The sequence below is a fragment of the Cebidichthys violaceus genome, unplaced genomic scaffold (genome assembly GCF_023349555.1).
Source record: "Cebidichthys violaceus isolate CVI_PGR_0920_01 unplaced genomic scaffold, fCebVio1.0.p SCAF_15, whole genome shotgun sequence".
NCBI lineage: Eukaryota > Metazoa > Chordata > Actinopteri > Perciformes > Stichaeidae > Cebidichthys > Cebidichthys violaceus.
The window spans coordinates 9,023,015-9,047,668 of record NW_027176318.1 but is presented as its reverse complement, the minus strand read 5'-3'; the positions used below and the strand labels follow the sequence as shown (position 1 = coordinate 9,047,668).

Here is a 24,654-nt window from a genome sequence, read left to right as displayed (position 1 = left end):
AGTGTATGTTTGAGGCCGGCAGACATTATGCAAGCTCATATTTGTATTTAAACCTTTGATTTTCATGAAACCTGCTTACTGCAGGTAGCAGAGGTGAGCTTTAGTGCATTAGTTCAACACTTTAACGGTTCAAAATCAGGCAAATTTTCATGCACTTTATTTTACTTGTTTGTAATTTACTACAAACAAAATCTTACTGTTGTCCTTGTCCTGTAAACTTGAACAGTTTTGTACTCAACGTAATTTAAAAAGTAAATCTGTAGAAATGCATGGGCCTTTGGCACAGTAGACACTTTGACTTGTCATAGTAGGAAAAGCACAGGTGTTACTAATAACACTAACGATGGCTCTGCAGAGCCAGCATGCTGAAGCGGCTACATTCAGCTGTCATTAATGTTATCACTTACACCTGTGATTTCCTGCTGCGACATATCAAAATGTCCCTTGATTTCTCCGAATTTAGCATTTCTACTTATCACCCTGAATTCTATTTCACCCAGAACACTTTTTTTGTTTTCTTAAAACAACTACAGATTCTGCCAATGGTGTAAGATTATTGCACTTGTTGATAATGTGGCTCTCAGTAGTAGTAATTAGTATTAGTACCTTGAAATACTTCAGAACAATCAGATTGCTGCATAGCATTGAGTAAAATGAGACTCACAGAGATATCTGAAAACAATTGGAAACTTATTTTTTAATAACGGTACTAATTGCAATACCTTTTTAGGACAGTTGCTTTGTGTTTTTTAGGCTTAACATGCTCAATTTCATAAACAGAAATTTGCATTTATACAAGTAATGCACAGAGAGGGCTGTAGGTGCAACTCAATGAAACAGCACGTGACTTTCAACACAACATTTAAATTGTTCTCTTAAATTCTCCATTAAAGGGCTGTACTTGATATCCACTCTGAAAAGTGACTTCAACATTAGGAGAGGTTAACTGACCACAGTGTTCTTTTGTGCTCAGGAGCACAGTGGGTTTGCTGTTCACATTCCTCCCCACTAGATGCCACTCTTGTAACATTGCAAACCGCACGAGCTTCAACGAAACCTGCTGCAGCAACACGTTTCCTTCTCAGCAGCACCGACTTTGTTGCTCCAGCCGGCGTTGCAATATTTTCTGGCACACACTTTCTGTTGCTTGATTTGTGAAATAAAAGAGCTTCACTCACAGAGAAGTGAGATCAGTGGACTATAAGCGCAAGCCAGCCCAACACGTCACCATTTTTGCTGACATGCCATGTTTTGATTAATGGCACCTCATTTCAAGGCAGTCTGTGCCACATTGTGGAGAGGATGGAGCGAGAACGGAGGCAGAGCGAGTGTGAGAAGGGAGCTCATTAGCTGTCTCGGTCCAGCAGAGTGGCTGCGTTCTCCCAGGAGAGCAGTTCAGAGTTCTGGGAAACTCACCAACACGGCAACAGCTGCGACTCTGCCCGGACCTGATGAAAACTCTTCCTCTGTCTACTCTCTGCGTCTCTTTCTTCATCTCAAGCACTTTGTCAGTCTGTGCCATCACCACCCCTGGGGGCCTGGATCTCTATCCATCTGTACTCACCTCGTGTTGGGGTTTAACTGAATGAAAGGACTCGCAGATTAAGAGATCACTGTCCATTATTCTCTGTCTGCTAATTGTGGATGTTTATGAGTGTGTGTGTGTGTGTGTGTGTGTGTGTGTGTGTGTGCGTGCGTGCGTGCGTGCGTGCGTGTGTGTGTGTTTGGCTGTGTATGTGTGCGTTACAGGGGGTGTGAGTGAACTTTTGCTTCTCCCTGAACTTTTGACCAATGCTTTGTGAAGTTTTCTTTTTTTGTTTTGACTGAAATACGAACAACTGCATTCCGTCTGATGAGACGATCTCTGGAGTCCTGCTGGCAGATAAGAGATCTGGTCCAAATGTACAGTAGTTAAATCTGATCAGAAAATAACAACTACAGAAACTTTGCAAGATTCTGTTGGTGTCATATGAGTATGTAAGAGATTTGTACATTCAACACTCATAATGGTATGTATTTTTCAGCTAGAAAAATTAATAAAAGATGTGCAAAAATCATATATATATATATATATATATATATATATATTCACAGCTCACAGCTTATGAGTGTGCTGCAGCCACCACTAGATCCATCTGCAGCAGACTTTTTATTTAAATCATCAAGATTCATGGATTTGCTTACTGTGCATTTTAAGTCACGTGACAACCTGTTTCAATAGAGGACATTTTAAAAAAAACGAAATCTTTGAGGGACTAAGTATGATGTTTGATTTAATGTAACACAAGGACAGAATACAGCCATTATAAGAATTTATAATAATAATCATATCGCAAATGCAATAAATACTGTAGACATACAATATAGAAGAATCCTGCTGCACAACTTTTGCAATTCAGGTCAAAGTAACACACAGCATTTTGAGTTGTGAGGTTATTTTACACTCTAAGACCAGTCAATAACACTGATTGTCATGCACACAAGAAACTACATATCTGAAAACAACTTGTAGTCTTTATTGTTCTGACACGCTGAAATACAAGTCCTCAGTGTACTAAAGCTTGAGTTGGATTTCAGTTCAAAGTCATTGCTTAGGACATCCAGGGCGGATATCGAGCCACTCACAGCTCTCCAAAGATGGACAGGGTGGTTTCAAATTGTCTGCGGGCTCTGTAAGAACCAGAGCTGGTGTTTGAAGGAGGAAGTCCTATGCTGTTGCTCCACATAGTCTCACAGTGGGTGAGATGCTTTGGCTGTCCTCAGATCGGCCTGTCATCATGAATGGCCAGGTCTGTCAAAGCAAAAGACAACAGGTTTATAGCAGTATAAAGAAACACATCCAACATATCGGTGCTCTCTATAAAATGCAAACGCTGACACAGTGGTTTTACATTTGTTGATGTGATCTTTTTAAAGTCATGCACTACTGAAATAGTTCACTTTAAAACATCTCAACAGCTCCATACCAGGTTGACAGGGTGCACAAAGCTGTTCTCGAATCGGTCGTCCTGCAGCAGCTGTCTCAGGTGAGAGATGTAGCTCGAGGCGAGTCGAAGCGTGTCCAGTTTGGACAGTTTAGTGTCCGCTGGTACCCAGGGCAGGGTGGTTTTCAGTCTGGAGAACGCTTTGCTCAGCACCCTCATGCGCGACCTCTCCCTGGCGTTGGCCGCGTTTCTCTGCGACTGCCGCGCATCCTTCTGCTGCGCCCTGGAGAGTTTGCGCTCGCGCTTGGTCCTCCCCTCCGCGCCGTCGTCTCCCAACTCCTCATCTGAATACCGGGTGGGATTATAGCAGGGAATCTTCCGCGCGCTCCTCTCCAGCGAGGTGGCAGTCCTTCTGTGGCATGTCTCATAGTCCTCAGCATCACTTGCAGCGGAGCCGGTGGACATGGCCGCTCCACCTGTGACACTAGCGGCACTTTAGGGACAGCACTGACTGAAAATGTCAGCTTGATGAGATTTTTGTAAACGATACGAGGTTAGAAGTAAAAGAAAAAAATAAATCACCACTTAAATTCCCATTCAGTCACCCTGTCCTCACTTGACAATGCTACAATACCAACTGCTTGAGGTCAAGTCTGAAACTTGCAGATGTCTCTAAAAGTGAAACATGCCTTCTGGCTTAGCTACCCCTCTAATTTAAGTGTCCTGGACTTGGCATCTCTACAGTTTTTTTCTGAACTTTTCTCCTCCCCTTTTCCTCCAAGCCACCATGACCTCTGTTAGACCACAACTCTGTCTCCTCATGTACTTTTAAAGACACAATTAGCTCATCTACAGCCTGCATGATAACAACATCAAACCCTGTAAATTAATTGCTTATTATTGGTAAATGGGAGATGGAATGACATGGCAAAGTGACTCTGAGGATGTCTGAGGATTAATTTCACCACACAGAGAGATAATCAATCCAATACCTTTTCATACAGGAAGACATAACTTCCCCTGATAATAATACACACAACTCGTTGCAACATTTGGAAATGCACAAATATAGTTAAATGTTCCCCAACTTGTGTCGGTCCCACAGATGTGTTTCGGTAATAGAAATGTCTTGAGGACCTTATCAAAAGTGTCTAATCCTTTGCTGGTTTCACAGAGGGATTGGGTTTCTGCAGCTGGGGCAACCTTTCACACGCAGCCTGCGTGCACCAGCACCAGCTGTTATCGGTTCCCATGACATCTGGAGCGTTGGCATGACGTGGGTGTGGCAGAGGCGAGGAGCCACCATCTTCATACCCATAGTATCCCAAACAGTTTTTTACTTAGCTATTTCTGCCTTTTTTTTCTGAAAGCAAGAGCATCCATCTATAGAGATTGTACCATGTGGATTAAGATCAGCGCTGACAGTATGGGAAAGAGAAGACTGAGATTGCTTTGGGCCTCTGAAGCGACAAGATTGCAAAATGTTTTCGCAAAGATACTGCATGAAGGGTTTCTGAGAAAGAAGTATTTCTTTTTTGTACTTAACTCTACCCTTCAGGCATGATATCTGTTGTATCTTTGGGATTTGCAAAGAAATACAATGAAAACATTATACACTATGTTAAAAAAAATGCAAGTCTATCTTTGGAGTAAAGTGGAAGATGATAGGAGATGTGGGAGTAGGATTTCTCTAAATAAATGGAAAGTTCTGTGTCCATACAGGATTTACTGGAGCCCCCCTTTACTCTTTCAAATATTCCCAGAAAATCCCAGGTCACTGTAAACTATTACTCACCATAATATGTGTGAAATTTAGATTTTTTTTTTTTTTTACAATAGCAAGACTTTGCCAAAAATTAACTGCAGCTGAGATGCATGCTGGATTTTGCCATGCCAGGATCACTAGAGAGAAAAAACTACTGTACTGTTCCCAAACTGGTGTGGAAAAAATATTTCCATCATGCTGGCTCCAATCTCACTTTATTAAACTACTAATACATTAAGTCTTTTCAAAACTTGTTGTACTTGTTTGTAATGATGTTCTATCTAAATTTGTAAGTTACAAAATGCAAAGTCAATGTAATTGTGAAGTGTTCTGCGGTGTTCCACTATTCAAATTTCCTTTTTTCACAGACCAAGAATGCTCCCTAATCCAAGGACACATTCCCGTGCGTCCCACAATTCCATAAAGGTTTTCACAAGAAGACTTGACATCAGCTGGGCCTTGGAGGGAAACTTAGCTTATCCTTGGTTGTGTCAAGAGGCTGAGATATTAAGTTCCTCTTGTGCTGCTGAGACGGTCAGAGCTTCAGGCAAGCTGCCATCTCATCCTCTGTCTGAAAGTGCAAGCTAAGGGAATCTGCTGTTGGATTTACTTACTGTAACTCAAAAAGGTATTGGCTATGCGACACATATCTCAAGCTGCTGCTTCATTCACTATCAACGTGGAGCAGGTTGAGATAAAACAACTGTGCTCATTAGTCATTCTGTAGATGTAGTTGCTCAAGTAAAAGCAGAAAACCATGTCCCAAACATCAGTGTAATTGATGCTTACATGGTTATTGTGTTTGCCCTGGGAATAATTAAATTCAGGGCTAACAGTAATAAATATTACTTAAAACTTGACTTGAAGGGGGAACTACCATTCGTCCATCAGCAAAGACTCTCAGGGGTTGTGACCTCTATCGGGGCCCTGAGCTGGAGGAGCAGAGGGACAGGTGCAAGCTCATGATGTCAGAGCCTCTGTTTCTCTCCAAACCTGCTATGATTCCCATGATCGCCACTAAAGCCAGGCCTAAAGCTGGTGTGTGTGTGTGTGTGTGTGTGTGTGTGTGTGTGTGTGTGTGTGACATTAGTGAAGAAGGCAGTGCACGAATCAGAGGCAATGATCCATAAACCATTGTGACGTTTTCTTTCTATTACTGTGCATTAATAAAACATGCCCTGCCAGGAAACTTTCCTGCACTAAGGAAACAATGTTACGAATAGAAATCCTTGTTGAAATGCCTTCTGCTCTTAATGCAGCTTTAATTTAATTACAAAAAAAGTAATTTTACTTTTAAAGTAAGAACTTTTACTTAGCTACGTTTAACATTCCTTGCACATAAAGCCACATTACAGCATTCTCAAAAACAGCCACACGTTGTGCATAATGGAAATATGGCAACACTGTAAACACACCACGGAAGGACTTAATACATTTGTTCATCTGTGGGTCACGAGCGAAACTTACTGTTTCAGACTACAATAATAACATCTACAACAATACCATACCAAAACTACTCAGTGTCAAATTACACAATAGTTAAGGCAACTCAACTTTAAAGGACTTCATTCAATTAACTGTTACAATAGTTAAGTAGTCACATAATTATACCCTTTATACCTATTCTTTTAAAATGCTGTGATAAACAACTTCGTAAAAGGTTATAGTTGTTGCTATGATAAGACGTTTTAATTGTCCCATACTCTTCAGCTTTTTTTGGACTCGATGGCCTTTATCAGTGGGACCCACCGAGACGTGCCATGTCCTCTTGGCTTAGCCTGGCTCAAGCTCGGCCACATGTTGCCCTTGACGTTAACAGGGCCGTCGTACTCGTCGGCCTCTGAGGTGATCTCCATCTTCTGGATGATGAGCTTCAGGAGGTTGTGTTGCTTCTCCATCGTGCTCGACATCTCCTTCATCCTGAGGACCAAATACATCAGAGATGTGGCTTCGAGATAGTCTTCATTTAAACTTGAATCAAGCCTAAAAATCAGGCAATACTGTTGAGTGGCTCCTTGTGCTTATTGTAGAAAGTGATACAGTGAATTACATCTTTTTGTGACCTGGTAGCTGTCTTTACTTCTCTGTAACCACTAGGGGTCGCTCATCAATCAAAAATTGTTTGACATACCCTATGAATATATCATAATTGTTGCATTCCTATTGGTAGTTTAATGTATGTATTACATTTCCATCATCTCAGTGGTGGATACAGTTTATGATTCCAGGGAATAGAAATCTGACTCTCATGTGATTCTTGAGAGCTTTACCTGTATTTCTGCTTTCTGAGCTCATTCTCTATCATAGTGCAGTTCTTTGATTTGACCTGCAGTCGACTCCAGAGATCAATTTTCTCCTCGTCACCTGTGAGTAACATCCTAATAAAGTTCTGTTAACAGGTGTAAAAGTTTAAGAAAGGGATCTGACGTTAGTTACAAAGACCAATCAATATGTTGTGCAATATCTGATTTGGGCAAGTATTGAACATACCCTGGAGCAGCGGCGATTAGGGTAGATGATAAAGGAGGGTTTGTCAACTCGTTTCATAAACCAATAAGGCAGCTTGTCTTCCAGAGCGGTGTGCAGCTCAATCTGGGGTCAGAAATTCAGATTTATTAGCCAGAGGTGCAATTTTGAAGAAAAACCTCTTACTGACTAGCTCTGTTCGACCTAAAGGTTATACATTCTTAGGCTAAACAAATATCATTATTTATACTCTTAAGTTCATCTGTCGTAATAGTCACTTTTCAAAATAATGTTGCCTTCCGTATACAGGCTGTGATGGTGTTGAAATAGAAGACAGTTTAAAGCTATATTCTGGTTTTGTTACTCACAAACCAGCTGACGTCACAGTGATTACGTCCACTTCTTATATACAGTCTATACATGTATCTTATTTTACATGTCTATGTTAAAAAGTTTACTTCTAAAAAGGCCTCAAGCACAAAATACCACAACATCATATAATGTGCTTGTGTGTAGTTATTTGTCCTTCAAGTCATGGCAGACTGAGCAAGCACAAAACTAAAAAATATAACTTTGATGTTTTTAAAATGCAACATACATTAAAAAAAACCTTGAGGAACAGATCAGCTATTTCAATACGTACCTGCATGCCGATTCTTTTTAGGGCAGCATTTCTTTGTACTTCAGCAATGTCTCCAACAGCTAGACCGATCTACAACATAACCAAAAACTAATAAGAACCATATCATTTGTAGTAGTAGCAACTATCAGTTTTTTTTGTGAGAGGTAGATGTCTGTAAGGAGTCAATGAACATGGTCACAACGGGCTGTCAGAGCATACTCACCATCAGGTTCACCAGCAGTATTGGCATGAGCAGAACAAAGTTCACAAAAATGAAGTAGGTCAAGAGGCCAAAAGGAAGATCATTTTTCAGATAAGCGTCCAGGAAGTTATTTTGGTAGTTAAGCTCCCCGACCATCATCACAAAGGTTTGCATCACAGAGAGCGGCACGGTCTCAAACTCTTTCTAAAGGTAAAAAAAAGAATACCAGCTTTATCTATCACAGTTAAATGCTGTAGAGCCTTTTTTAAAAGAGGTGTAAAATAATTCATTATAAAACAGGCATTAGCTGGATATTGATTTCTTTTTCTATAAAAGGTCTCCCTTCTGTTCAACGTCAGTGGGAAGGATTGTAAGCGATCATACACAGAGTAGAGTAAAATGCAGCACATAATATCAAGAGAATGTCACACACAAGCAGTAAATTACAAAGTGATGTGCTGGGGACAAAACATGTCTAACAAATGTGTTTAAAACATTTTGGGAAGTATGTTTATTTGCAAGATTGACACCATTCTCATGTCTGTACCGTGAATATGAAGGCCAGCAGCCAGTTAACTTAGCTTTGCAAACTGCACTTCAAGAGGATAAAGCCTTCGGTATTAATTGTTATGGGAGTTAACCAATAGATGCACTAAAGTTCAAAGCATGAAACAGAGCTGGGGTAAAAGGAAGTAGCAGAAAAAGAAACTTTTAGTCTTAGAAATTAAGATTATTGCTTTCTTCTCCTACCTTGTTTAGCATCAGAGCGTGGAACGCCAAACTAAATGCTAACACCAGGAACAAGAACAGCATCACAACACGGACCAGGGTCTTCATGATCTCCCCAAACATCACAACATAGATCCCAACGCCCTCAAACCTGGAGAAACAGGAGATTATACGAGTTAGGCCTCCACATATCATAAAAAAGGCATTATGTTGAAGTGGCGCTATTAAGTCAGAGTGAACAGTACCTCTGGAGATAAAGAAGAAAACCAATCCAGGAGCCTAAAACTGCCATGGCCCCTGCTTGCCAGTGTAAAGAACCATCTACATTGAGGATGGTGGGAATTATGAACCAAAGACTGAAGATTGCAGCAAACCAGTCACTCTGGTTGGAATAATCCTTGAAGTACTTCCAGCGCTTTTAGTAACAAGAAAAGAAAAATCACCAAAAAACACAACTAATTAGACAGACCAACAACCTTGCAGATTTTTGAAAACATTTCATTACACATAGACACAAACACACACGAAGCGCGAACAGAGAGGCTGCCGTGATGAAGCGAACCAGGTGAAGGAAAGAACGCTCGAGTTGCAATCTGCAAACCACCACTAGATGTCATTAAATCTTACACACTGTGCCTTTAACCTTGTGAGACCTGTGGGACAATACTGTCTTCAAGAGGCTATAGCTAAGCAGTCCCTAAACAAATTGCATAAATTGGGTATGACTGGAAAGCTGAGACTCTTGTAGATTTAATAAGCCTGATTGTATTAATGTGTGATGATGTTAGTCCTCATAGTAGCCATTTGACGTCATTGTATAAAATTACCTTTTGTGACGTCTGGGTTATCCCCAGCCTCAGCATGGGAACGACCCTAATATACTTCCATCATAATGTTCTAAGCCCTTTCTAGACTTTCCAAATTTGAATAGGCGCCTAACCAAAGCACAATGTTATTGCAGATTTGTGACTAGAATGAGTTGACACACACTGCTGAGCTGCATCAAATTAATCTTTAGCTTCCCAGCTTTCCGACGGTGTACGCCACTTCTAGGTGACATGTATTGTTGACCTGCTATCTTCCCCTAAAGACCGCCTGTCCTCCCCACTAAAAAAGACAAAAATGCATCTGTTGGTCTCTTGAAACGATCAAGCAAACAGCATTTTATATTCCTAAACATCTGATGTGATGTGGAAGTGTTTCTGGTAGTTATGATCGAAATGACGATAGTAAAGTGTGGAGGTGACATCCTGACAGCGCTGATTCAGTGACCCCGCTCATCCATCACACCTGATTGCTAATGTGTCCACACAGACCTGGTGCTGAACAGATTTATGAGCGCACGTTTCATGTGAGGTAACGACACTTGCTTAACATTACCTGATGTGATATCTGCACCAATTCCTTTATCACGGAGTAGACGTTCATGACCAAGACCATTACCATACAGATGGACAAGAACAGACTTTGCTGTGAAATGAAGGATGTTGAGATTTACTTTATCTAGAAAGATTTGAATCATCATGGCAAAGGTTGATGCATTTGGAACATAAATTACACATATGCAAAGACAGAGCTTCAACTGATTTAATAGTATGATTATCAACTGTCAATAGTACCTCAAAGAAAGATACTTTCATCATGATGATACGGTGCTCCGGCTCAGTGGTGTTCACACTGGGCCTCAGAGTCACGATCAGGTGAGTGAGGGGCAGCAGGCCTAACAGGTACATGAATATGTTAATCACATGAGCCAGGCTCCCATATGCAGACCTGTGGATTAAAACAAAGACGGTTTTAACACTAGAAGAATAACATTCAAAGTGAATAATGCATTTGTGTTTGGTGCATTCAGAAGATGTTTTTTATGTGGTCTATAAAGTTGCAACATGTCAGAATGAGAAATGTTCCTCATGCATACGCACCACTTCATTGCTAGGTACTTTTTGCAGACAGGGTGGTTGAGGAGTTCAATGCGGTTGTACTGCACCATCGCCTGCAGAAAGAGTAACAGCTTGCTGTTAATGGCACATTTTCTACAAGCGGGGAAGAACAGCCTGACGGCTACAGCATAAACGATTTAAAGGTACGTGAGGACGATGATCACAGGCAGGACGTTGGATGACGTCTGATAGAAAGTGTGTCTAGCAGTTGGTTATATATGAGATTGTTCGTGGTTTGGTAATAAATCCAACAATACAATGCGAGTGTGTATTAAAAGAACAAGTGATGGTTGTTGTGTAAATCACTATCTGACAAAGATTGCATAATGTGCACTAAGTGGTTGCATTTTGCAGTAGGCAAGCCAGCATGCTTTTCTTGGCTATTCTGACCCACAATCCTCTTCACAGTGGTACATGAACAAGAGAGTCAAAGTTCAAGGAGCAATGTTATGACGAAGTAGTATGTCCCAATTGAATGCATACTGCACGCAACAGTAAGTAGTTTGAAAGGGCAGCTGCTGTCTGTGTCTGTGTGAGCGGGCGTGGTGCTCCCTCACCGTTACCTACTGATTGCTAACACCTGCCTTCAATCAAGCTCATCACACTGCAGTTTATCTAACCTGGTTCCTCATCTACTCAAGATCGTTCAGTCAGCTACAGTGTTAGTTAATGCCTCAGGCATTTTCTTGATAATCTAGGCTTCCTTGTGTTTTGCTTCCTCGTGTAAATCCCTGTCTAACCGTGTTCTCTTGTGCTCCAGGACCGTCTTCTTCAGCCTACCTGCCAACCTGCCTGCCAGCCTTTTTGCCTGCTTTCAACCAGTTTTGCCACCAGCCACCTCCAGCAAGCCACACTCATTCGCCTCCCCAGTCATTGTTCGCCGCACTCATCTTTTGCTACAATTCATCTTTTCAATAATCTTCTACTCCTGAGTCTGACAGCCACTGCTAACAGTCAATAGCAAATACAGTCTATGATAGCAATGCATGATAAGATGTCTTGACTCCTAAGGACCACACTTAGAAGCTTGTCCATACATATACCCAACTCATGGTAGCTTTAACAGGAGGAGAGCAGCAACCTGACCTCACAGTCTATTCCCACCTGGACCCTCGTAGAGGTCGAGGAGAATGACTGACCCATGAGCAGTGGACTCATAGCACCCTGTCACCCTTATGCATCTCTCTTACCCTTATGCTCGTTAGCCAGAGGAATGAAAATCTGAGAAAACCTGACAAAGAGAAAATGGTCACCACTGTCCCTTATGGATGAGTTAGCTGACCCTAGTATGAGCCTATAAGTGCAAAATGTGAGCCTGTGAATACAGAGCCTCATTAAAGGGCAATGCGTGACTACAATTGAACTCTACTTCTTATCAGTCCTGGGGGAGTACATTATTTGCATTCTGCTATACCAAAATTATTTCTGAGAAAAAATAAAAGTTGCTTACGTTGAGTGCAGCTAGTGGCTGAACGCTGTAGTGAGTTGACTTCATTGTTGCAAGGGGAGCTTGGAGCCATCTGAAATTGTATTCAATCTAAAACATATACAGAATTGATTAATTTGTTTTGCCTAGCATATGCTTCATACAGTATAGACTGTTGTGGTGTTTTTTATTGTGTTTTGTAGGTGTGTTACATGATAGTCAGGACTGTTGTGATCATCATCAGATTCCCTCACACAGCGGTCCAATAGGTGCTGTTGAAGAAAGTAGAAAAACATAATGACAGAGTATCTAAGGGTTTTACACATTCTTATAAAAATGCTGAACTAACCAATACAAACTGCAGAAAGATACAAGTTATGAGGATTTTTTTTCTTTTCTCTGCCAGTGGCAAACCTTGGTGGTCTCAGGCAGAAACTCAATCATGTCTAGTATGGGACTTCCATGGGAAGAGCCAGGTTTGAACATGACCAAAGCCTCCTCTGATCTGGAAGAAGAAAAAACACAAATTAATCAGAAAGCTTCTTTTTTTTTGTAAACTGCTTAGCTGTAAAATGACAATGTTTGTGACTCGGCCTCCTTGTTGAAAACAGTTGAGTCAAAACCAGGCACTGCCCACACTGCAGTTGCCTACACTAAAATATGTTTCTGAAAACATGTGAGGCGAGAATAAAGGCAATAGAGTAACAGAATCTTGATTCCTAATCGATCAGCGCGTTTAACAGTTTGATCGTGATTCACGAGCAGTGATTGACACTTTGTTAGAAAAACGGCAGAAGAACAAAAACTTATTTTTCATAAAAGTTACTAACTGCAGCTTCAAAGTCACTACAACCTGTTGCAAAATGATGGACTTTGGTTTTACCAAGTGGTAGTTGTTGCAAACAGAAATCCACACTATACACCCAGAGGAAGCACATAAATACAGTACACCCGCAGCATTAAACCCCTTTTAAACTGAGCCTTTTACGTTATTTAAGAGCTTTTTGTATTCATAACATACCTGTCACTGTCAATTACAGCATTGACCACATCTTTTCTCCCATTTTGCAGAGCTTCATGGAGGAACGAAATGTCATTCTTGTTTATGGTGATCTCTGCTCCGCGAGACAGCAGGAGCCTGACTGCAGCCACATGTCCCTCTCTTGCTGCGATGTGGATTGCAGTGTTCTGGTACGTAAGCACATAACAGGAGACAGTACTCTGTATTTATCATTCAACAATGATGTCTGACGTATTTAGTACTATCAAATATCTACCTATTTACGATTTGCAAAAATAGAGGAAAATAAATTACGGATTTGGATAATGATAAACCTTTTTGAAATTAAGTAATTCATACCCCATCCTCATCTATTTTATCCAGTAACTTGAGATTGGCTGACAGGAGAATGTCCATAGTGTGTGTGTATCCTTCAGAGGCAGCATGGTGCAGACAGGTCCAGCCCTTGTAATCACTGTAAACAAGAAGCAGAGTAAGGATTTCTGGCACTGCTTCACCTATTTCTAAGGACTGTGGAGTAGATACAAAGGAAGAGGTCAAAGCACCAGCAGCAAAATCACTGACAACAGTCTTGCTCTTGGTACTACAAGTGTTGCTGGATTTTTGACCTCCAAAATGATACTGCACAGTATATGTACTTTTTTAAAAATGTTTTTGCATGTTTTCCTATACAAGCACATGAGTTTACCTGTGAAAGAGAGCTCCTTTGCGCAGCAGAAACTGTACCATCTTGGTGTGCCCCTCCTTTGAAGCCAAATGGAGCGGTGTCAGGCCTCGCTCGTCACCTTCATTTAGCAGACGAGAGTCCGTGATGGTCTCCAGTAATCGCTGACATGTATGGATGCGGCCGTACCTTAGAAGAAAAGAGGGATGAGGAGAAGCAGTAGAGATCTGTTGATCTCTAAAATAAAAAATGCTTTTTGTGCAAGGCCCACAGCGCAGCAAAGCCAGAGGTCCGGGGCAGTTACAGCACAGTTCATCTTGGCGAGCGTGACTATCTTGCTCAAAGACACTTAAGACGACTGTTACAGGGCATGAACCTGTAGTTAAATTATAGGTAAAAGTGAGTCGGTGAGTGTTAATGACTAAGGGTGCTGCAAATAGCAAGAGGACATAAACAGAAGTGACATATTGCAATGATCTCTCTTTGTCTCCGAACCTTTTAAGAAGGTCAGCAGTGTCGGTGCAGTGGGGCCGCTACAGAACGCGAATGAGGTGTCTATAAGAGGTAAAGTATGATATCATAGCATGGCCTTTATTTGTCCTCTATAGCTCTAATGAAATAGGCGCACATGATAGAAAAATCTATAACAATAATGTGGAATGTCCACTCATTTCACACTATTAGTTACATAGTACATTTCTTCATACATGCCTCTCTAATTGAAATCTATTCTTGTGACAGCTCCTTTATGGTCACTGAGTATTAACTATGCAATTAATAATCGGAAGGCTTTTGAGCACATAAATTGCTAACAAGATTAAAACGACTGAGCAGTGAGGAGACAGTTTTAAATGTAGGCACATTGTTCATTTTTCATCTGACTACTGTTGTTCAATTACAGAGATAAAAGCCTTGGCCTGGGGAAGATCGTAAGTCAAAGTCCTCTTAAGATCCATTTTTGATGAATGTTTCATACTGTTGTGGTATCATTGATTAATACATAGCACTTGGTACGGAGGAACTACTGGAATGTTTAAGACAACGAAGATGTGTAGCTACCTTTCCTTCCTAATAATAAAGCTATTTGTTGTGTAGAAAATAATTGCTCCAGAGTGCGCAGTTTTTCTGCAAATTGAATGCCGTAGCTTTAAATCAACATTATAGACACAATATAAAAGGAACCTAGTATTGTGCGCCACATCCATCCCACACTGGTCAATGTCAGCTGCAGTGACATTTCTGGCACTTCTTTGAGCAAATTTGCAAACTTGGAGCAACTTTGAGCGAAAATCAGGTCAAATCAGTATTGTTTAGTTTAATAGTATGGGAAGTCATGCCCTCGGGGACCAATCGAACTCACTGAGCAGCAAAGTGCAGGACGGACTTCTTGTCCTTCGACTTGCAAGTGAGGCCGATCTGCCCCGAGAGGCCCAGCATGTTCTTCACTGAGTCATGGATGCCCAGTCTGCAAGCGTAGTGGAGAGGGGTGCAGCCCTCATTATCCTCAGAGCTCAGCAGCACCTTCACACTGCCAAGCTAAAGTTAGACACATTATAAACCCATTTATATATTCATACATTATAATGTACTGTATAACAATATGTGTATTAAACAAAGCATTAACACAGAATACTTTAGTACGCTGCGGCAGTCATGCTTCGTAAAGGGTCACACATACACACACACATACACACATATACTGAAATCATATGAATAATAATTAAGTGTAATAATATTAGAACACAGATGCAGAGAGATCCCATTCATACACCTTCTGTAAACAACTATCAAGTGTAAATACATCAGCCATCCTCTGAGGCTCATTTTGAAAGCATCATTATAGCTTTAGGTAAAGCTTACAATGTTTTAAAGGATTATGTGGCTTAGTGAGAGTATAATGAACTTCATCAGCCAGCCTTGAATGCAGGCTCAAGGCAAATCGATTAAGGGCATTATAGTAATCAAATTCCAGTCTTAATGACATCTTTGTCCAAGCAGCATGCCGTGCATTTGATGAGTCACAAACAGGCTTCATTAACTGACCTGCAGTACTTCTTGTGGGAGGTTTTTCAGACCCTTGGGCTGGAGAATGGCCAGGTGAAGGAAGTTACAACCGCATATGTCTTTCACGTTGACATTTGCCCCTAAAAGACATAAACACATGCATGTGAGTGCGCCTGCATCGTCAGGCAGTTCACAAATGGTCTGATTACCGCTGGGGGTGAAGTACAGTAGAGTAGCTCACCTTTTGACAGTAGCAGAGCCACAGTTCTCCATGCTCCACAGCTCGTAGCCAGCAGCAAGGGAGAGCTTCCTTTACAATCCATGCTGTTGGGGTCTGCACCCTAGGAAGAGAATGCACTAAAACCTTATAATTCCCTTGTTAATTACAACATTAAATTTAACACACATTGCTGCAATTACAAATGAGATCTAACTCTCGTAACAAATGAGGCCATGGTAAAATAAGCAGCATCTTTATTATACACTGCATTTCATGTGTTTGTTCAACCAGAGTGGGGTTTGCATGCTTGTGCATCGTTTTACTGTGCAAACCAGAAGGAGGGCGCTATCTTACTTAACAAATAAAGCTCCCTAAATTTCTCATAATCTCAGATAAGATGTGTAACGTGAGCTGTGTAGTGTGGCACATGCACATGTTTATGGGTAGTTAAATGGAATGGACATTTTTGAAGAGTTTTAAACTCAGCATGGGAAAAATACTAAATACAAGAGCAAAACGGTTAAGAATTGATTAAACAGTGTGTTTGTCTGCCCCTAAAGAAACCCCAAGATTCTCATTTCAAAATGAGTTCAAGTTTGTTGGAAACACTAACAAGTCATGCAGAGACAGTCCGTTTAGGCGACTCAAGCAGCTAACATTAGCTTTATTAGTTTGCTAGCTAGAGCTGATCAAAGCTTGGTAGGCTTAGCAACAGCCACTACGGTTTAACAAACTCTAAATTACTTGAGCATACAAACAAATATCAATACATCCTGGTAAGAGACATAAATTATACAAGTTTAATGTCAGACCAGACAGGGGATGAGGCAAGAAGCAACATTGTATTTTCAAAAGAAATTAAAATATGATATAACTTTTAAATCAACAACAATAAAAAAAAGAGGCTAAGCGTTATCGCTGTCGTGGCCTGATTTGTTAGTCTTTCCAACATATTAAAACCAAACAACAAGCCAATCCACCATCTCAAAGTAATTAGCTGGTGCTCTGTGCCAAGTGACGTCAATCTTTTCAAGATTTCAAAAGTAAAAAAATAAAAATAAATAAAAAATAAAGTTTGTATTTGCTTGGAGAACGAGTTGACAGGAGATAAACTTGGACCCCTTTTTCCTGGCAACACAGTTCTTTTAAAACGGTCTATGAAGAGCAGCAGATGGTGACAGATGGTCTAAAAGCAATGGGTAGCACCTTTAACATTTACTAAGTCAAGAGGTGTGTTTGATATAGAAAATTTAGTATAATGACCCAACCACTAAATGGAATCCAAGGAGCAATGAAGACAGCCCTCAGCACAGGTGGAAACAAAGTGCAGTTTTGCTGTCTTTATGGCAGGAGATTAATGACACAGTCCCTGATATTGACGTTAGGAGTGTCCTGTGCGTAACAGCTGTTGGGTGTGTTCTCGTGTGTGTTTGTGTGTGCCTTATTTACCAAAGAAATGAGGTACTCAGCCAGCTCTATGTGGTCAAATATGGTAGCCCTGGAAAAGTAAACACAGTTGTTGTAAACCATCACATGGCTTCGGGAGTCAAGGTTTCAACAAAATTTGCCAGATGTGAAACAAGGACAATCTCAATCTAATTCTGCCTTGTCAGGGCATGATATAACAACCAGATTTTAAAAAACTTTAAAAACAACTTCCTGGTTGGAGTGACATTTATACAGTATACTCAGTATGCTCCCCTTGTCCTTGTATCGGATTTTACTCTGCTACGCTGCTGTCTGCGCCAACACAAATAGCTTTTTAGATAAAAATCAATGTTGGAAGCAAATCTTTATTATGTAATCATATCATTGTTATTGACCTAATTAAAGCTCATTAGTCAGTCTGCCATACCCAAGAATTTCATATCTGTGTTTCTCTTTTTTGTCTCAGTGTTATAGTGTTGATAATATGCAGTTGGAATGATCTGTACACAGCATGACTAAGCAGTTGAGATAGTAACCACAGATATTACACATCTGCATAAACACAGTAGTGTACATTTTAAAGGGGCTCGTCTATGAATAGTTTAATTGACACAATGTATATTCACAAATTAACACATTTTAACTATACAATGTATTTATGAACACAGCACAGCAAGCATCTGATTAGCTTAGCTTAGCAGAAAGACTGGAAATATGGGGGAAACAACTATGGCTCTGTCCAAAGGTAACAAAATCCACCTACCATCACCTCTAAAGCTCACTAATTAACACGTTAAATCTTGTATGTTTAATCTATACAAAAAAACAAAAGTGTAAGTGTCAATTTGGGGGTTTTACGGGGGATTATGTGCCAAATTAACTCACTGGAATTTATGTGCCCGGCAATATAGACAATAATGATGAGTCTCTAGACAGTCGCTGCAACCGTACAATAAATAGTCCCACACATAACAACCCCTCGTATCGACAACAAAACAAATAGCATAGTTACATGTCGAATTATACTTTAATGGAAAGCTCAAAGCTCAACACTAAAGACCAGCTAAAGAACATCACCAACATGATTAATATAAAGTCAAATGTTCAAAAGGCCAACGAGTGTAAGCCCACCTGTGTAGAGGGGTCTGACCCGCCCCATCAGTTAGGTTGATGACATCTTCCACTTGGTTAAAGGAGGACAACATCAGTTTGACTACCTCAATAGCCCCCTGGGTGCAGGCCAAATGAAGCGGTGTGGACCTGTCATTCTGCACATAGTATCAAACACGGTTTCATTATGAGCGATGAAATACGAATAAATACAATGAATATTCATAAGCTCAGCAAACAGAATTATGTTCGCTCTGTAGAGAGACACCGTGACATACGAAGTTAGACAGAGCAGAAGATACAGAAACACACACAGGAATTAGCACGCATGCGCGTACTCACTTACACACATACATATTGTACACTTCCTCAGTGCTACATGAGGAAATGATCTCCCAGACTTACTGGCTGAACACTGGTGGCTGTAACACAAGCCTTTGATGAGATAACCAGGACTGGCAAGAGGAGGCCAGTGATCCACTCAGACCCCACAGTGTAAGTGGAGGTAATTTGTATCAATTTAGCCAACCGAAGCTATTACTGTACTCCCTATTCCTGCTGTAGCTCTGGCCACTACCCAGGAGCCAGACATAACGATCACTCCCAGATGGGCATGTTACGACTGACATGATCTGACAGTGCAGCGATCCTTCGCCGGGGAAATGCTTCACAGGTGTAGCCAAATGAGATCTGGATTACAACTGAGCTCACAACGGACAGATGGAAAGCAATATTTGTGATCAGATTTATGCAGTGTAGAGATTTACATGTTTTTTTTTCAGTGATGTCCCTACCTGTTGCTGGTCAACTTTGGCCCCAGCAGCAATGCAGAAACGGATGGTCTCGATATTCCCGCCACGTACAGCCAGATGGAGGGGACTGCTCTTGGACTTGTCTAAATAGTTGACGTGAGATTCAATTTGGTGGCCTGACTTCTCTCCTGCCAGAAGAGAATTGAATCAACTGCTTCATTGTGAATGATGCTCTGAATACATAAAAGGCTCACGTTGAAGGTTTCTTAGTTAATGCCTGTTGGTGTAAGCTTATTTGTTTTTATCACTGACAAGCTTTCAAGGGAATTTCAATTGCATTGCCTCTACTTTATACCTTCTGTCTTTGACTTTAATCTTTAAGTTCTTCGTCATTTTTGGAAGTTGTAAATATTTGTTTCTATTCCTGTTGTGCCGTGTGTGTACATTCCCAAACAGCACAAGAATGTGAATACCCATTAATTCCCTTGCTGAGCAATCACAGAAATGTCATAAATATTTTGTGCTCTGACTAAATCTTTTTCCACACACAAGATTTACCAAACAGACCTCCCACTGCGAATAAACACACTGTGGCATCTGGCCTGTGTACAAAGTATAGCTCATTCTGCTCAATGTCTCCAGGGGGCTGAGGTGAACTCTCTTCTTATCTCTCAGTTTAATGTGGTGTTTGGCCTTGTAAAAAACTTTTTTCCTTATTGTCAGCACTTTTTCATTTTTGATGATAGATCAATCTTTTTGTCATACCAGCTTTCAGGATCACTTCTATGGCTTTCTTTGCACCTGCGAAGGCAGCCGCGTGCACGGGGAAATGGCCGAGCTTGTTCTGTTTGCAGAGCCGCGCTCTGCCATGCTTTATCTGTGACAGATAGGAGAATGGATGGAGAGGAAGACAAACAAAGAGACAATTCTTCGTCAGAGGCAAAGCTGCAGAGGGCTGGCAGTTACATAATCTGTTCTGTGTTGTATGTATGTGTATGTCTTGTACATACCAATATGGTGAGAGCCTCAAAGTTATTGAGGGAGCAGGCAAGAATCAATGGGGTGTTCCCAAGGTCTCCCTCAAGATTGCAATCTGTAGCACTGTAGGACAGCAGCAGCTGCAGGAGGCAGAGGTAAAAACGTAAGAGTGAGCTCCACCCTGTTTCTGTCCTCAACTCTCTATAAGCCTGCGCCGTTTATCCTCCAAAATACCGCAACTGTGTCAGTTTGTCGACAGCAGCCAGATGGGGATGACGGGACAAGGTCTTTCCATGTAGACAGTTAAATCAGGTTTTCTCAAAATACATAAACCGTTGACTTTAGAGTGCAGTGTTGCTTTAAGGAACACATTAAAAGATATGATGTGATGATTGTCTACTATCCTCTAAGCCTACCATATTTCTATTATCAAGGTATTTTTATTGTCATTGTAAGACACAGGGTTGTACAACAAAATGCAGTTGTAGTCCCTTTACGTAAGAAAAAAAAAAAGATAAACATTTTTTTGTTGGAGTGTATAGGATAAGAGTTGAGGAGTCTAGCAGAAAGAAGCTGCTCTGTAGTCTGGAGGTACAGCAGTGGATACTCCTGTATTGCTTGCCAGACAGCAGCAGGGTGAACATGCTGTTGCTGTTGTTAAGTCTCCATGATGAAACAAATGTAATTCCTGTTGGCATATTGTGTCTATCAGAGCAACTAAAGCTTAGTTTACATGAGTAATTCAGTCGACTCCATTAGGGACCGTATGTAAATTATTTGAGCGTGAAGGGGTGGTGAATCTTATTTTAGGTGCTCTCCGGTGTTATTAGTCATTTTTTAACCATTCCATTGAGAAAAAAATGCCATTCCCTCCCTTCAACTCTACTGTGAACTTTTACATCAACCGGTTTCTCCATATTCTAATATTTCTGCATATTCGATTATGTGTTTTCTTTGTTTTCATCTTACATAATATCTTGATTACTTTTGCACTGAGTTTATTGATACGTACAAAATCCCCAAGTCAAATATCTTCAGCCAGGCCTTCTCACCTCCACCAGGTTGTTGTGTCCGAGGCAGACAGCCAGGTGCAGAGGGGACTGGAGGGCCTTGTTGAGGATGTTGGGGTTGGCCCCCAGGTCCAGAAGAGCCCGGCAGCTCTCTGCCATGTTTTTCTCCACTGCCCAGTGTAGCGGCACATTGCCCTGCTCATCACAGCTGTTCAGGTCTGGGAGAGCACATGCAAATATAACCACACACACACACACACACACACACACACACGTAAAGACATAAGATACAGTCATGTAGAGACAGTCAACTTAGACACAATACTTTGTAATGTAATTATCAAACATACTGCTTTATACTTTTAAAAGAAATCATCGTGATTCACAATAAACATATTTCATCTTTGATGGAGAGCAACTTATGATAGATGATACTTACATGCTTACCCTGCTTACCCTGTGAGTTTATGCCAGTGGTGATGAATTGGATGAGGTTGACGCAATCCCCTGCAGCGGCGTGATGAAGGGGACTAGCCCCACATTCATCTTTCTCGCTTAGGACCTCTGGGCACTTCCTCACCAGGTTCTCCAGGAGAGCCAGGTCACCCTTCTCAGCCAGCTACACAGTAATGTATGTAATACAATAGGAGTGTGAAGACAAGAGAAGAGCCTGCAATCCACTTTTCCATGAGTCTGTGTCTGATTTCACCACAGATTACATGATAGTGAGAATTCATGTCATTGATGCTATTAGGCATGAACAGCGGTCAGTGTCTTGTTACTGCTGCAGTAATTCAAATATGTTATGTTTATTTGTTCAATTTTCCGGTAAGTTTGAGTACTGCAACTCACAACACAACAGTTGAGTTGTCATTCGGTCTCTATCCAGCTCTTCACAATGACTTTCTTTGAGGTGATGGGGTTTTACATAAACACTCCTCATACTATAAATGCTTGTAGAGGAGAGAACCGACAACTAAAATTGCTTTCTTCTGGAGAAAATGAAGAAATTCATACAATTTGGTGACAGCCTCACCTCGAATACGTTTAGACTCGCCAGGGCTGGATCTTCATCCTCTATCACATATGTGTAATAACTGGTCTGTCGGGCCACCTCCCTGCCGAAGTTCATCACTCAACTGACACTCAGTGGAGACATGAAGGGTGACCGCAATGACACGTGTCTAGACATAACAACACACACACACACACACACACACACACACAAGGATGCACATATCTGTATGAATGCAACAGAAAACAAATCCACTGCAGTTTCAACAAGCGAGTACATAAAACCTGCTTTACAAGAACAGTAACACTGAGTGTTATGTGACCGAGAGGGCAGATAACGCCTTAAGCCATTGGCTCCTCTCGCCGTGAGGGATATGGGCACAGATGACTTTGTGTTTACCCGGAAGGACATTCGGATCCGCCGAGCGTTTGGAGGTTAAAGCCCTTCTGTTGAAAAAAGCAATTATGTTCTTCGCAGCTGGGGGGCAGCTTGTTTGAGTCAGTCCCAGGTGTCCTTGGGTGATCCTGGGATTGAGAGAGACCTTGTAACTGTATCGTACGAGGCCCTCAGTCAACATAAAGGCCAAACAACAAATGACATTTTTGGTGGGCAAATTACTATGGAGAATTCTCATTGGAAATCCCCTCGACCTTATGCAGCAGCATTCCTTTGGTGTGTGGCGTGACTGATCGGAGTGGCTTCTCATCTCATAACAGCAGCTTTACCCCAGGTGGATAGAAGTAATTTTGTGGAAATTATATTTTGTTTCCATCGCACACTTGATTCAAAGTACATCTCTGTTATTGACAACACATATTTAAGTAATACTGCACGGGTCAGTTCACCTGGATGGAGGTTCTACTGTAACAGGGCCTGCTCTTTTGCTGGCTCCTTTAAGGTGAGCGGAATGACGCTCTCCAGATGAGGGATCAATAATTGACTCTAACCTCCGTGTGCTGCAGTCACCATGGTGATCAATTTAATTAAATTATCTTCAGGCAGCTCTGCAGATTAGTGATAGATTTGTCTGACCAGTAAATAAGGAAAAACAAGTATAAAGTAGAAGTGAAGCTCTTTCTTGAACATGTGGTCTTGGCTCCAGGGAACTCGGACCAATTATGAGCTGCATAGGTTCCCATACCGTATAGTCTAGTGATACAGATGTTACATCTGCCTAAAATCCAGGAATGCAATACAATGTAGTTCACCCATATGTGTAATAACATGCCTAAGTAAATATTTCCTTTATGATCCATCAATATTTTAGTGCTGCTTGACTTTGATCAGGCTCTCTTAAGTCTTGACCACATTGGAAAGAAAATGATGACTCATTGAAAGCCTGTACTGCACCAGTAGTCTGTAGCTCACTTCACCTCTTCTGTAGTCCAGATAGGACTTCATAGTACAGTAAAGCTCCCACAATGCAACCTAATTTTCTTCTGATTTGATTACGACCCACTGTTTACGTCATCCTTGTTATTGTGTCCGAGTAGCAGAAATAAATGAGTTTAATTGTTTTGTTTTCTTTTATAACCGAGTCGGCCAGTCATTTGTTTGCAGAAGCTAAGCGTACAGGAAGCGCACTAATGGCCACCAGTAAGCACATTTCCCAAACCATTGAAAAACAAGTCATACAAGTACTTGAGTTTAATAAGGGATGTGCTTCCACAGTTTAGTCTCACAATGTTTGTATTTAACAGTATACAGTACTATTTTTTATACATATGGGATAAATGTTTGCACATTAAATTAAAAAAGGACAGAATTACCTTAGAATACCTATTATGATAATTCAGAGGTTAGTAATAGTTGGATTCTTAATTAAGAATAGATTTAGCAGCAACTAAAATTAGATAGATAGATAGATATATACTTTATTTGTAAATAGTTAATAGGTCAATTAAGTTAAAAGTGTCTCACTGGACTATTAAATAATGAACATTGAAAGTAAAAAAAACTAAAGTTATGATAAAATGTTGGGTATTAATTGATAAATAAATGAATAGAGAGCATATTTAATGAGGAAGTTTATGCTGCGCTCAATGCAAACACTTGTTGGAAGTGACTCACACTGCACAATAACTGATTACACATCAAATACATTTAGTTAAATTGACATTTTGAGTAAAACACCAGCTAAAGCTTTAAACTTAAAAAAAACTTATTTTCCACAATGAAAACATTTTCAGCATCCAAAATATCCCCAATATTTTCATTCACCGCCGTAGTTTCTGATAAATAAGCAGTAAAGTCCAAACATTAAAGACAATGTTGAAGACATGAAGTACTCACTGTATCTGTGTGAAGAGCTGAGGATTCAGGATGTTCTCACCACTGCAATGGGGCTTTAAATAGTGTGGTGAGCGAGCTTTTAC

The 24,654-nt window shown here is 40.8% G+C and overlaps 2 protein-coding genes across 4 annotated transcripts; both read right to left on the bottom strand.

Moving 5' to 3' along the window:
• Nucleotides 1-2,339: 2,339 nt before the first annotated feature.
• LOC137871628 (musculin) lies at nucleotides 2,340-3,607 on the bottom strand. The gene is made up of 2 exons (XM_068709501.1): nucleotides 2,967-3,607; nucleotides 2,340-2,791 (listed from the first exon to the last, which is right to left on the bottom strand). Exons 1-2 carry the CDS (start codon nucleotides 3,387-3,389, stop codon nucleotides 2,708-2,710), a joined length of 507 nt encoding a protein of 168 aa, XP_068565602.1. The 5' UTR covers nucleotides 3,390-3,607; the 3' UTR covers nucleotides 2,340-2,707.
• Nucleotides 3,608-5,512: 1,905 nt separating this feature from the next.
• On the bottom strand, nucleotides 5,513-24,611 carry trpa1b (transient receptor potential cation channel, subfamily A, member 1b). 3 transcript variants are annotated; one of them, XM_068709498.1, is made up of 28 exons: nucleotides 24,572-24,611; nucleotides 22,301-22,448; nucleotides 21,712-21,883; nucleotides 21,307-21,482; nucleotides 20,287-20,394; nucleotides 20,042-20,153; nucleotides 19,319-19,464; nucleotides 18,546-18,682; nucleotides 17,436-17,484; nucleotides 16,008-16,107; nucleotides 15,806-15,906; nucleotides 15,123-15,298; nucleotides 13,787-13,951; nucleotides 13,438-13,552; nucleotides 13,099-13,265; nucleotides 12,492-12,582; nucleotides 12,290-12,349; nucleotides 12,102-12,188; nucleotides 10,634-10,704; nucleotides 10,328-10,481; nucleotides 10,089-10,178; nucleotides 8,954-9,123; nucleotides 8,730-8,859; nucleotides 8,001-8,183; nucleotides 7,799-7,867; nucleotides 7,180-7,281; nucleotides 6,960-7,078; nucleotides 5,513-6,609 (listed from the first exon to the last, which is right to left on the bottom strand). In XM_068709498.1, the coding sequence occupies exons 2-28, from the start codon at nucleotides 22,394-22,396 to the stop codon at nucleotides 6,396-6,398; spliced, it is 3,360 nt and encodes a 1,119-aa protein (XP_068565599.1). In that variant the 5' UTR covers nucleotides 22,397-22,448; nucleotides 24,572-24,611; the 3' UTR covers nucleotides 5,513-6,395. The 3 variants fall into 3 exon arrangements, with proteins under 3 accessions (XP_068565599.1, XP_068565598.1, XP_068565601.1); XM_068709497.1 differs by lacking the exon at nucleotides 24,572-24,611 and adding an exon at nucleotides 22,679-22,715; XM_068709500.1 differs by lacking the exon at nucleotides 24,572-24,611 and adding an exon at nucleotides 22,679-22,715 and having other exon boundaries at nucleotides 21,721-21,883.
• Nucleotides 24,612-24,654: the final 43 nt, after the last annotated feature.